This window comes from Aspergillus foveolatus, assembly GCF_047715535.1.
Source record: "Aspergillus foveolatus strain CBS 279.81 unplaced genomic scaffold BDW70scaffold_44, whole genome shotgun sequence".
Classification (NCBI taxonomy): domain Eukaryota; kingdom Fungi; phylum Ascomycota; class Eurotiomycetes; order Eurotiales; family Aspergillaceae; genus Aspergillus; species Aspergillus foveolatus.
This window is the reverse complement of record NW_027396108.1, coordinates 108,173-120,329: the sequence shown is the minus strand read 5'-3', so window position 1 is coordinate 120,329 and position 12,157 is coordinate 108,173. Positions and strand designations below refer to the sequence as shown.

Sequence of the window (12,157 nt, the reverse complement as noted above, 5' to 3'; positions counted from 1 at the left end):
GTCAGGATGTTATCTAATCGTAGGGTGCGCGAGTGAGACCATTCGCGCAATCGACCGCCAACCCAATCGAAAAAAGCATCGAGCAGTCGTCATTCCATCAAACCGAGTTCCTTTTACCTCTCACCCAGTTTTCATAATCTTATATCCACAATGACATCCATTGCGGAGGGGCTCTTCAAATCGCTACCGAAACCAAAATACACAGGTGAAGAAGAGGAGTTGCCACAACATGGCCAGCGAGGACCGCGCATAGTCGGGCCGGGCCAGCTTGATGATACACAGATTGTTCTCCGAGTCAGTATCCGCCGATTGTTCTTGCTAAGTTACAGTGCTAATAATTGCTGCTAATAGAGGACCGGACCGCCTCCATACGGCAATCGAGCAGGATGGCGTCCTCGAGCGCCCGAAGATTTCGGCGACGGTGGCGCGTTTCCGGAGATTCTCGTCGCGCAGTACCCCTTAGACATGGGCCGAAAGGGCACGCAATCGAAATCGAATGCGCTTGCCGTGCAAGTAGACGCGGAAGGAAAGGTCAAATATGACGCTATCGCACGCCGCGGACACAGCGACGACCGGATCGTACACGCTTCGTTCAAGGATTTAATCCCTCTCCGACAACGGGTGGATATGGGCGAGGTATCTCTGGACAGGCCGTCGGAGGAAGAGGTTCAGGCGCAGATGGAGAAGACAAAAAACGCGCTTGCTAGCTTGGTGTCGGGGGCTGTGGCTGCACAGAAGCCTAAGAACGTGAAGGGCGGTAGCCGGGCAGAGCCTACGTTTGTACGATACACGCCAGCAAACCAAATGGGTGATACAAGTCGGAAGAATGATCGGATTATGAAAATTGTCGAGCGCCAGCAAGACCCTATGGAGCCTCCGAAGTTCAAGCACAAGAAGATCCCGCGTGGACCACCGTCGCCTCCTCCGCCGATTATGCACTCGCCGCCGCGGAAACTGACGGCGGAGGACCAGGAAGCTTGGAAGATTCCTCCTCCTGTGTCGAACTGGAAGAATCCTAAGGGTTATACGGTGCCGTTGGACAAGCGGTTGGCTGCTGATGGACGCGGGCTACAGGATGTTTCGATTAATGATAAGTTTGCGCAGTTTGCGGAAGCACTATTTACGGCTGATCGACATGCCCGTGAGGAGGTCCGACTCCGCGCCCAGATGCAACAGAGATTGGCGGAGAAGGAGAAGGCACAGAAGGAAGAGCATCTCCGTGCTCTAGCCCAGAAGGCACGCGAAGAGAGAAGCAGAGCCCAGTCTCGTGCCTCCCACTCTCCAAGCCGCGGCCGTAGCCGTAGCCGCAGCTACTCCGATGCGTCATCGCGATCCCGCACACCCAGCGAAGACGAAGAAGCCGCCCGAGAGCGTGAACGCATCCGTCGTGAACGACGTCAAGACGCCGAACGCCAGCTCCGTCAATCACGCATGGGCACCGAGCGACGCATTCAAGCAATGGCCCGCGAACAAAATCGCGACATTTCAGAAAAGGTAGCTCTCGGTCTAGCAAAGCCAACGCAGTCGTCCGAAACTATGTGGGATTCCCGCCTCTTCAACCAGACCAGCGGGCTGAGCACCGGATTCAATGAAGATAACCCCTACGACAAGCCGCTGTTTGCCGCGCAGGACGCCATAAACAGCATCTACCGTCCCAAGCCGCAGGCCGACTTTGATGACGAGGCCGACGCGGAGGGCGAAATGAGCAAGATTCAGAAATCGAACCGCTTTGAGGTCCTGGGGAGGGCTAAGGAGGGATTTAGGGGTGCTGCGGATGCAGAGGTTAGTTTGCTCCTCTCTCTTAATTACAACTTCCTATCACCGCAGAACAAGCGCTTATCATTTTGTGTCTACAGGAACGAAGCGGCCCGGTCCAGTTCGAAAAGGACACAGCCGACCCCTTTGGCATCGACAGCATGATCGCGGATGTCACTGGCGGTGCTGGCGGAGCAGGTCAAAAGCGCTACGGTATCCAGGAAGCTGAACCTGATACTCGGGGTTCGAAGCGGGCGAGGGTTGATGAAGAGGATTAGATTAGTGTTCACTTGGCGATCTACCTGCATAGTTGGTGGTTTACATACATAGGTCTGTCACAGTACGTTTTCATCCTGTCTGCATAAACGGGAGGATACTTTAACGGTCAGGCCAAGGTTGGTGCGGGAACTAATACCCGATTGAATAAATATCAATATAAATATCAGATATAGTCTAACAGACGACATCCTGTATGCTGCGGACACTTGGCGTCGGCAGTGTGAGATGTCGTCACTGCCACTGGTCAATGGACTTCGCACTCGAAATTCGCCTCGCCTTCGTGTCAGGGCATTGGCCTTGCATGCATGGGCTGAGTTTACTGTACAGAGACTAGGCGCGTTCCCGCCTGCCGTCCGGCATGGTCTTTGCATTAGTCTGGTTTCGAAAGGCACCGTTGCAGACTTTATCGGACAGTTAGAAGATCCCCCATTGGCGCTGCCAGCTCGATGCGGTCGCCATATTGCGCATGCGCAGTTTGATAATGACCTTTCTACGGGTCTGCTGAGCTTGTGTGGCATGGGAGGGGAGGTTTGCAGATCGAGGTGACAAAAGTTCACTGCGTGGCGCGGCAGGTACCTTTTAATATGTGAGGAGGTCTTGAAGCTCCCTCGTACTTTTACTGCCCTCATTCATTCTCTTTTCATACGAGCATTGTGGAATTGTGAGATAATCGCAGGTATTCGGGTCCTAGTCTGACTCACTGATTCAGCTTTTCCTGAGAGTTGCAGTACTACGTAGTACGTGCCTTAGGGCATGTTGGAGATAGTCAGTGGTTCCAACACCATAATACCTAGAGAGAAAATCTCATAGATATTCGGGGACTATCAATTCATTTTTTGGGTTGCATAGAGTAGTTCGTGACCGTCGGTCTAGGGCATCTCTCTTTATCGTCTGGCTGATGCAGTGGGCAGGAGCTGCAGGTATGGCGCCGGACATGCCCGCCGGATACTTTTGGACTAAATATGTGGACAGAGATATGTAGACAGCAAAGTAGGTATGACGATGCCCATTATCTGAAAACGAGACCATCGCGGGGCTTATGAAACGCCAAGGGAAAATGTAATTAATCCCAAAGAATCTTTGTACATAAATACTCGTATACTATCGTGAATTATGAACTAGAAACGTGATCAGCTTTGGCCCGATAGGGCAGGGTCAGCAGGTAACACTCTCGTAGGCGCAAAGGCTGAGCTGAGCTAGGATGCCACAGTGCGAAGAAGGAACCTTTGAATGGTTGATCCTGGGTGGTTCCGATGATTGACTTCAAAAACCCTTGTCGAGGATCAGGGCGCCTCCTCATCCTGGTACTATGACGTACATTTTTTTCTTGGGATGCACTACGAGGACTGTCGTCCAACAGCTTGACTGATTGGTTGGCGAGCGAACTAGAGGATGGTCACTTGTTTGCTAGTTTGCCTGGGCTATGGGTGAAGGAGGAGCGAATCCCGTGGTCAAGGGCAGGGGAGAAGATCGCCCACCAACCAGGATCTGGAATTTGCAACATCTAGGGCACAAGCCTGACTCTCAGATCGCTTTCTGACAAGGTCATGAGAGATCCCGGCTTCCAAGGTTTCTTAGGTTTTCTAGACATAGCGCTGCAAGCGCAGGTCAGAATATATCTCGAGACTGTTGGGAATGGAAGTTTCCTAGTACGGAGTACGTCTGCAAAATCGAAGCTGATCTTGGTCGGTTTTGAGTTCGGACCGATAGTAACGGGCTTCACTAAGCGGGGAATTCCGCGCTGATAGCACTGTTGACTCGCTGGCGGTTGAGCGAGGTCCTAGATTGAATTTTAATGGCCAGTTGTGTGCAGCAGCTCTTGGGGTTCGAAAGAGGAAAAGAAAGAGAAGAATTTCCTCTAAACATGGAGATTGTGGGTGGCACGACCCGTTGCGAGAAATGTACTCCATACGCCAGAACTCAAATGCTCCTTTTTCCATAAATCACAGCCGCAGAGGAATGAGATGATGAGATCCAAGTTCGACGCTGCCCTTGGAGCTGGACGGACCCCACCTGGAACCATGATGCCACCACTTTGTTATCATTCACCAATCACTGCGAGTCCCCGACGACTGACGGAAGCGGGCATTTGAATCTCTCAGTGGCTGATGCCACGCTACGCAGGATCGAAAGTGTGTGTGACCGGGTAGGTTGATTTGCATCGATGTGCCTGACTAGCTCCCACAGGTTCACCACATCCTTGTCTCGTAAAGTGCGGGGAGTGCACGAGCTTTCTTGGGCTTGTCCTCTAGCCATTCTGCTGGCACCATGCTTGTAACCTGACGGAACCGAGTGCCAAACGTGCATGCACGCCGGAGGATTTTGAATCGCTCGCCGAACGCTCAGGCGCCTCGGTACCGGCGCCTAGCGCGGTGTGGCAATGGGGAAGTTGATGATAAGGCCATCGCTGGTGGAGAACTGAGCTGGAGATAAAGTCAGACGAACGGCTAACGTAGGGTCTGTGAGGGGCATTTTGCGTTGCAAAGCAGATTAGGTAAAAGGACCGCCTGCATTTAAAGGAATGAGCAGGCTTATCAAGCTGTCATCGCGATCTGAAGGCAGTTGACTGCCTACCAGACCGAGTCAAGCTTTTTGATTCATCTTTGCTCGACTTTCTTCCTTGATCGTCTGCGTTGTTGCTACTCCGCATTTTTTGGCATATTTCTTTTTCTTCAAAATTTGAGTAAGATTGTGGGGAGCTGAGATTGGATCGTAGTAAAAGAAGGCTGGAAAAGAGAAAAGAGGGGAGAAGGACTGGAGAGACAAGCAGGTGTTGAGTCGAGGTTTGAGTCACCTGCTCACGACTGAACAGCGCAGAAGCGCTTCTTCCCAACACCCACTTCCCTTTCTCCAGTATCCCCTGCGTTGACGTCCGCTGTCATAATATCGGCCTTGGATAGAACCATAATCGAGTAGCCGCCAGCTGCCTCTTGCATTCCGAGCTCTCGTCCGCCGATTCTTATACCATTTCGTCGGGAATGGCGTAACTGCAATTCCAGAGTTCGAGGACAATGACGACGCGAGCCTCTGTGCTCTACAAAAGATTCCGGCGGAAAAAGAAAGGAAAGAAACAAGGGATTGCTTCCAGCCACAGCTAGACGGACATTTGGTCTTGTCTTACTTTAGCTCAAATCTGCTCAACATCAATTACGAGCCTGGCTAGGCTTGCCTCTACCATTCCTCATACTATCCTCCTCTTCTTAGAACGACTCCTATTCTCTACTGTTTGCCTCTTCCACGTGAAATTTGTGAGTTGTTGCCTATCCTCTTCGTTACTCAACCTAACTTTCTCACAGCCTTTCGTCGGACCTGTGGTCATTGTCTTGTTCTGGAGCCTCCATACCTCTTCGCCTGCTAGGCAACACAAGTTACGGCACCACCTGACAAGATGGAGAACTCGCTGTCCCTGATATCTGCCCAGGTTCAGTTCATGGTACGTCCGTCGTATCTTGATAGAAATTTCAGTATCCTAGCCTCTCTATGCGTTGCTTGCATGATCCCTAGCCAGATGCCTCAATGAAGAGACTCGAACTCGATTGATTTTGCTAACAACTATTGACGAGCTGCAGGAAAACCGACTTGCCCTGGTGCACATTCCGCTGGATTTATATCCGTTCTTCTTAAACCCCATCTTGCAGGTGTTATTTCATGAAGTTGCTCCAATCAATGAGATTCGGACCGAGACTCGTGGTTGTGACAGCCCTGTTGAAGTCTCTCGACATGTGCAGCCTGCTTTCTTAAATCTTTCCATTACACCGGTGGAATGCTCGATTATGTGTCCTCGGCAGCTCGCTGACGAGTACTTTGCTCCTTTGCTCGAACGGTTCTCTCAGCTCGGTTCGTCTTCTCAGAGCCGCCTATCTATAAGCAACGACGACTTCATCGCAATGCAAGTGTACGGGGAAGGGTTAGAAGCTGGGCAACGGGTTCTTGAGCTGACTACGCCGTTGGCTATGGCAGGAATGTACGTGCAGTTTTTCTTGCTTCAGCATAGATAAACAGACTGACCAAGTATAGTTCAATATTTTTCATATCGACGTATTTTGCCGACTACATCATCGTGCCCTTAAAGAGCAAAGCGCAGGTGATTGAAGCCTTGGAAAACCGTGGATTTCAGTTCGAGATCACGACAGAAGCCTTTATCAACAACAACCAGCCATCACTGAACAGTCCCTTCAGCCCTATCTCCCCGCTTTCCACCAGCACCTTGAGCTCCCCACCGGCCACACCTCCACCATCTTCTCTCAACGAACTGCAAAAGCGCACTTTCTCATCACTGCGCCGAAACAATATTATCCCCTATGTCGACACTTCCCTGCGTTTAGTACAATGTGCGGCGCACCACCGCTTCACCAACGACGACAGCTCCATCGCCATTCTACGCGATGCTCTTACAACAGCGCTTGTCGTTGACAAACCGCGATTTCTCTCTCTCACCCTAACCGCCGCGGATCCTGCAGCGTCTCTCCTCCTAGAGCAGCGCCTTTTACCCCGGTTCTCTGGCGACCCAACCTCCCCCGCAGACGAAGACGATGATTCCAGCCTCCTCCTTGGCTCTAAAGAAGATATACTCTTCCCGATTATGCTAGATCTCCGCAAGCTTCCACTCGAAGCTACTGGGATCGTTTGCGGCGTTGCAAGTCGACTAGCCGATGCTACACACGACCGCTCCGAAGACAGCCTCGCGGCCTCCGCTACTCTGTCCATCGACAGCTCCAACCCCACCTACGAAAGGTCACCTCAATATGTCGACATCCCGGTGCCCAACGGCTCTCAGCGTGCATCAAAACCGAACAAAAGTTACAGCCCCGGCCGGAAAACCAGCCCACCAACGCATCGTCTTCAGCCAGATCTGGATTCGTCCTTTGACGCCGTCGAGATCAGTTTCCTCAGCACTGCACGCGCAGGAACTATCATTGTTGGCGAGCATGAACTTCACCGTGCCATGAACGCCTTGGAGGCCGAAAGCCACGAGCCTGAGAAAGGTATTGAGGCGTTGGAACTCTAATCATAGCATACGCAGTACCTACTCGACCTTGTTGCCTTGCTTTGTCGTAAACCCAAAAAGTTATTTTCTTTTCTTTATTTTCGTGGTTCGCGAGTACCCTTTCTTGGTTTTCTTTCCTTCTCGCTATTGCAATCTTGAATGACACGGGGCAAAAAGAAAAGAAAGTTTGGCGAATCAAGAATATGGTCTTTTAGCGCTTTTTTGCTTTGCTCCTGCAATCACAACCATTTACATCATACCATTGAAAGTGAAACGAATTCGCATGATACACTTCAGCCAGTCAGCGCATTTTGTTTCGGTTTTATTTCTTTGAGTCTATGGCATCAATCGCGCCATTTCCATTTATGTAGGTACTGTTGGATTTCTGATAGGTTGGGTTTACATAGGAGCTGGAAAACACAAAGCGAGGCACAGCCAGGTAATGCGAAACCAAGCGTTTCGACTGTAGTTGGGAATGTATCTATCTAAGGCGTCTTGGGTAGCGCATTTACGGAGTATATTGCTTTGTTGATATTACATGTACTTTTTCTCAATTGCTAAATCAAGACGCACTCAGCTCAGATTGAACCCAACCAGTCGAACTCAACCCGCCCTTCCCCCCAACAAGGGAACAGCAGTTCGCGACTAGATCCTGCATTGTGTAACGTCAAAGCTGAAGCTCAACAGCATCGATAGGACAAACGCCGGTCCGCCAAGTGCCGAAGGAATGGCGCCGTCTGCCAGCCTTAGGCAAGGCATGTGTCAAAGTCAAATCTCAAAATGAGCTTCTATAATTTGACGGCACATGGCATACTGCTGGTGGCAGAGCTGAAGTCTTATCGTAGCGCGCCCTGGTAACAGGACATGATGACTTGCTTGATGATGTATGATTCTGGCGGAATGTTCAAATCGCTCAAATTCGACAATGCGATTGATGTGATTGGCAAGTCAATATTCAGGCCACCATGCACGAGTGCTTTGTTAGCTGAAGATCGGTTTCCAGCCAAGCAATGGTGAGAAAATTGCCGCAATAGCCCAGCGTTAATGTCGTTCCCAGCCCAGTGCCTCCCAGAAGTCCTCCAGGCCATGGCATGGGCGTAGCCGATGACTTCCGAGGTTGGAAAAGTCCAGTAAACTTTCGTGCAGGAATATGTGTCACTGCACCCTGTAGGTATGAGACCCAGAGCAGATCCCGCATACAAGGTGCGACCCTTACCAGCGGCTATCCCTACCGGTACACTTTGACAATTCCTGTAATGTCGTAAGCCTAAGCACCAAGCAAATATGCGCAGGTGATGCATTGAGCCACTGCCAGAAAGAGAAATACATACCGTTAGAGCATCCGCCCGCCCAGCATTTTCCTTTCTCATTCCATGCCACGCAACTAACAGCCTTGACTCTTTCTCCGGCTGGAATTGATGCGATGACGTCGCCACTCAGTACATCCCAGGCGAAGATGTGCGCCTGAGCAGAACGATCGTCTTTAACCGACTCGCTGCCGCTGAGAACAACCGAGTCACCTTTTGCGAATACGGACCGAATGCGCAGCTCCATGTTGTGATATGCAGCTGGCTTTGCTGGCGATATATGGGATTGCTTCGCGGTGTCTCCTGACCCGAAAGCTCTCAATAACTTCCCATCGTCGCGATCCAGCATCCGGATTCGACTGTCGAGTGTAGACACTAGAAGCGCATTTCCGTCTGCAGAACACCGCACGCTCGTAACCGGGTTCCCGAGGACATCCACCGTCGTCCGGCCCATGCGGATGTCATAGACCCGCACGCGGCCGTCATAGCTCCCACTCGCGATAGAGTAAGTCGGCATATGTACGTGTAGTGATGAGACAGTGTCGCTGGCCTCGGTGAGAGTCTGGATGGGTTTGTGAGCATTCGAACGTCCGTCCCAGATATTGATCGTGGTGTCTGCGCTGCCTGAACACAATCTTCTCGTCAGAGCAGATTCCTTATAGCAACACGGTTAACTCTGGCTAGGAAGACACCCACCAGACACAACAACCGCATCATCTTCGCCGGCAAATTGTACCGCTTCGACCCTCGCGTTGTGTCCACCCCACCGCCTTATGGTGATCCCCTGTTCAACGTCCCACAGAAAAACCTGCCGATCTCCTCCTACACTCGCGAATTTCGAATTATCCGCAGCAACGGCGATGTCTAGCACTGAGTACCCGTGAGCCTCGTACTTCTGGATCGGAGACGTGGTCTCGATGGTCGAGCCATTGTTGCTATTTGGGATCGCGCGGGAGAGATGCACGGCGCGATCGGTAGATCCTGTTAGGATGTAGGTTCCAGGACCATTTGAGAAAGTCACCGCGTTCACGGGTCCTGCGATGCGATTCCGCCTTAGCTGGAGTAGGGGTCTTGCGGAGAAGGCTGGGCTTACCATGATGTGTCTCGAGGGTGTGGACTAACTGCGTGGGGAAACTCCCTTTTGCAGTCATTGACGAGCTGTGAATGCAATTGTGGTTGATCAGAAGGTCACGGCGATTCGGGCCTAGGATGTCATTTGCAAGTTGTAGGTAGAAGGCGGCAACGGATCTTGCATCCGATTGTTCTCAGGGAATCCGAGAGATAGATATCAAGACAGGGCACTAAGCCGGATTTGGCTCTAGAAATTGCTGCTCAGCCGTACTTTGGCTTTCTACAAAGAAGCATGCCCTGTACTCATAGGCGTCTACCCGTGCACATTGAATTTCTGTAACTACGGCTCACATCTCAAATTAATTATTTATTGTCCGGAATTCTGCAAGTCTAGTAGTATGCATAGTTCTGAAGTTCAACGTGATGTGGTCCTCGCTATACCATAAATATAATGAAAAAGATCTACCTATAACTCAAGAACAAGTCTGTTAGAGCTTCAGCCCCGTCTATCCACCTTCAGATGGAGGCTTCCAGCTGCCAACACTACGCAGTTTTATTGAGTTACACTTCGCAATGCACAATTAAATCTGTAGTTATTGAGATGCCGGATACAAGAGGGCTATTATCAAGACATAGACAAACCATCGCTAGCGACTAGCAAGCAAATTCAGAAAACAGGACAAGCTGGATGGGGCCGGGTAAGCCGACATTTGTGGTGAGCTTGAGTAAAGGACACAATCCGCAAATTATCACGGAGCGTCAAATGATGAACACTGATATGAAGAAAAAGAAACCGTCAAGGGGTAGTCGAGAGTAAAAAGATATTAGTAGAGATGAATGCACACTCCTGCTTTTTCTACCGTGCGTAAAACGGCCACTACCACCTGCTTTTAGTGGTATAGAAAATTGTTCAGCGACGGCCGTGGCTGCGAGTCGATGAGCCTTGCAGGCTTTCGATCTCGCTCTCGAGAGCTTTGATGCTGTTTCCGAGTTAGCCCAACGATACTTGAAAGAGCATATAGAGAAAAATCAGGGACATACGCAGCATGGGTAGCCTCCAGATCCTTGTTGAGGCGATCTCGCTCCGCAATGAGCTTCTGCTCCCACTGTCGGAACCGTGACTCCTCCAGCTTGACTTGATCAGTGAAGCGCTTGCGCAGGTTTTCTTCCTCTTCCTTGAACTTGGGGTTATCGAGTTTCCTGGGCCGAGCCTCGCCGAATTTCCGGGTCTCCATTTGTTGCGCACGGTATGCTTCGTAGTGCTGCTCTTCGGTTGTGTGGATAAGGTCGAGCATGTGAGTACGGATCAGAATTGAGCGCAACTTCTTGAAGTCGCAGTGCTCCTCATCCTCGACTTCGGCAACACCCCAAGCATATTGGCGACCCTTGACTACGCGGCCATCGTTCGTCTTCACATCTTTCTCGGAACCGATCACGGCAAACGGCATGGCCGCCATCAGGCTGCGAGCGTGAGCGGCGGCAGTCTCGTCGTCCTCTTCAATGGGAGGTGTGTAAATTTTGATGCCCTGGGCTTCAATAACCGCTTGAATCTGTTATCCATGATATGCGGTTAGCTTCACACCTTCGGATTTGTTATTACGGCGCAAGACGGCGTACCCTTTGCTTGAAACGAGAGAGATCAGAGGGGCTAAGAGTATCGGCCTTGGCAATGACGGGAATGAGGTTGACACGAGAGCTCAGGCGCTTCATAACCTCAATATCCAGCGGCTTCAAGGTGTGTCCGGTTGGGCGGATGAAATACAAGCAGGCGTGTACACGCATATCGATCTTGTCTGTACGTCGAGGCTGCTGCTCTTGCAACATGTACGACTCGTGCTGGTCGTCGAGAAACTCGATGATCGGTTGCCAGGAATCGCGGTTGTTGACATAGTCACCAAATCCAGGGGTATCAATAACAGTCAAGCGAACTATACAGCGCAACTCTTGTTAGCCAGCCGCTAAGTTGGACCAGGGCCATTCAATATGAACCTTTGAAGAACTTCTCCTCCAATTCTGCCTTAGTAATTTCGATCTCGACAGTACGATCAACCTGCTTCTGGTGTCGTCGTTTGTGGTCGGCATAGTTTTTGATGGTGGTGGAAAACAGAGTGTTGATGAACGTGGTCTTTCCTAGCCCAGATTCTCCAGCAACCTATGACAATGAATCAATTGACTCAATGCGTGAAACCGGCAGGCGATCAGCTGAACGCACCATAATAGTAAAAGCTGCTCCCCGCTTAGCAACAATCTTGTGTCTAAAGTCATCATTAGAAAGATCCAACTACTTCTATTCTCCTCAACATCGTATGTCGTACATACCGCTGGTTTGGGAGCTGTCGGAAACGGAATTCTTAGTCAGTATCGCGTACTGTTCAGATAGAAACAGGCTTGACGTCGAAGACTCACGTTGGCAATGCCAATGGGCGAAGCGGTCTCGTTGACGGGGGCCATGATAATAAGGGGTGGCCAGCAAAGACAGCTGGAGGTCAGGCGGATCGAGGACGGTACAACAACCAAAAGGCTTCTTGGAAAGTAGACGAGGGCACGAGAAAATAATCAAAGAAGACCCTTCAGGAGCTGAGGGAGTCAAGAGCAGCAGTGCGGTTGATGGGAGCAGAGTGGAAGACAAGAGGACAACAGCCAGAGCCTGAATCTTGTCGTGTTTGTCGTGCCTGGTTGAGTCTAGTCTGGCTCCTGCTGCCCCTGAATCCACACTTCCGAGCCCCCAAAGTCACGGGTTTTGGGGAACCTCATTCCT

The 12,157-nt window shown here is 50.9% G+C and overlaps 5 protein-coding genes across 5 annotated transcripts; 3 read left to right on the top strand and 2 right to left on the bottom strand.

Moving 5' to 3' along the window:
* Nucleotides 1–150: 150 nt before the first annotated feature.
* Nucleotides 151–2,236, top strand: BDW70DRAFT_140665 (SKIP/SNW domain-containing protein; the record flags this gene model as incomplete). Its single annotated transcript, XM_073737658.1, has 3 exons — nucleotides 151–294; nucleotides 352–1,782; nucleotides 1,857–2,236. The coding sequence occupies 3 exons, from the start codon at nucleotides 151–153 to the stop codon at nucleotides 2,031–2,033; spliced, it is 1,752 nt and encodes a 583-aa protein (XP_073593795.1). The 3' UTR covers nucleotides 2,034–2,236.
* On the top strand, nucleotides 2,236–2,851 carry BDW70DRAFT_140664 (uncharacterized protein). The gene has a single exon (XM_073737657.1). The coding sequence runs from the start codon at nucleotides 2,260–2,262 to the stop codon at nucleotides 2,578–2,580; it is 321 nt and encodes a 106-aa protein (XP_073593794.1). The 5' UTR covers nucleotides 2,236–2,259; the 3' UTR covers nucleotides 2,581–2,851.
* Nucleotides 2,852–5,422: 2,571 nt separating this feature from the next.
* Nucleotides 5,423–7,344, top strand: BDW70DRAFT_169771 (ACT domain-containing protein; the record flags this gene model as incomplete). The annotated part of the gene is made up of 3 exons (XM_073742767.1): nucleotides 5,423–5,467; nucleotides 5,604–5,998; nucleotides 6,052–7,344. The coding sequence occupies 3 exons, from the start codon at nucleotides 5,423–5,425 to the stop codon at nucleotides 7,040–7,042; spliced, it is 1,431 nt and encodes a 476-aa protein (XP_073593793.1). The 3' UTR covers nucleotides 7,043–7,344.
* A 204-nt stretch (nucleotides 7,345–7,548) lies between these two features.
* Nucleotides 7,549–9,562, bottom strand: BDW70DRAFT_140659 (WD40 repeat domain-containing protein). Its single transcript, XM_073737656.1, has 4 exons — nucleotides 9,422–9,562; nucleotides 9,025–9,363; nucleotides 8,353–8,952; nucleotides 7,549–8,272 (listed from the first exon to the last, which is right to left on the bottom strand). The coding sequence occupies exons 1-4, from the start codon at nucleotides 9,477–9,479 to the stop codon at nucleotides 8,250–8,252; spliced, it is 1,020 nt and encodes a 339-aa protein (XP_073593792.1). The 5' UTR covers nucleotides 9,480–9,562; the 3' UTR covers nucleotides 7,549–8,249.
* Nucleotides 9,563–10,183: 621 nt separating this feature from the next.
* Nucleotides 10,184–12,113, bottom strand: aspC (septin CDC12). The gene is made up of 7 exons (XM_073745108.1): nucleotides 11,806–12,113; nucleotides 11,719–11,732; nucleotides 11,612–11,654; nucleotides 11,389–11,551; nucleotides 11,017–11,327; nucleotides 10,441–10,949; nucleotides 10,184–10,379 (listed from the first exon to the last, which is right to left on the bottom strand). The coding sequence occupies exons 1-7, from the start codon at nucleotides 11,848–11,850 to the stop codon at nucleotides 10,310–10,312; spliced, it is 1,155 nt and encodes a 384-aa protein (XP_073593791.1). The 5' UTR covers nucleotides 11,851–12,113; the 3' UTR covers nucleotides 10,184–10,309.
* Between the last annotated feature and the right edge of the window lie 44 nt (nucleotides 12,114–12,157).

Excerpts from the sequence above, each read along its gene's own strand:
- BDW70DRAFT_140659 (XM_073737656.1), bottom strand. The coding sequence starts at position 9,479 with ATGACTGCAAAAGGGAGTTTCCCCACGCAGTTAGTCCACACCCTCGAG. Across the intron at positions 9,364-9,421 it reads CACCCTCGAGACACATCATG|GACCCGTGAACGCGGTGACT; the intron begins GTAAGCCCAGCC and ends ATCGCATCGCAG. Across the intron at positions 8,953-9,024 it reads TGATGCGGTTGTTGTGTCTG|GCAGCGCAGACACCACGATC; the intron begins GTGGGTGTCTTC and ends GATTGTGTTCAG.
- aspC (XM_073745108.1), bottom strand. The coding sequence starts at position 11,850 with ATGGCCCCCGTCAACGAGACCGCTTCGCCCATTGGCATTGCCAAC. Across the intron at positions 11,328-11,388 it reads GGAGGAGAAGTTCTTCAAAG|TTCGCTTGACTGTTATTGAT; the intron begins GTTCATATTGAA and ends TGCGCTGTATAG. Across the intron at positions 10,950-11,016 it reads TCTCTCGTTTCAAGCAAAGG|ATTCAAGCGGTTATTGAAGC; the intron begins GTACGCCGTCTT and ends CATGGATAACAG.
- BDW70DRAFT_140664 (XM_073737657.1), top strand. The coding sequence starts at position 2,260 with ATGTCGTCACTGCCACTGGTCAATGGACTTCGCACTCGAAATTCGCCT.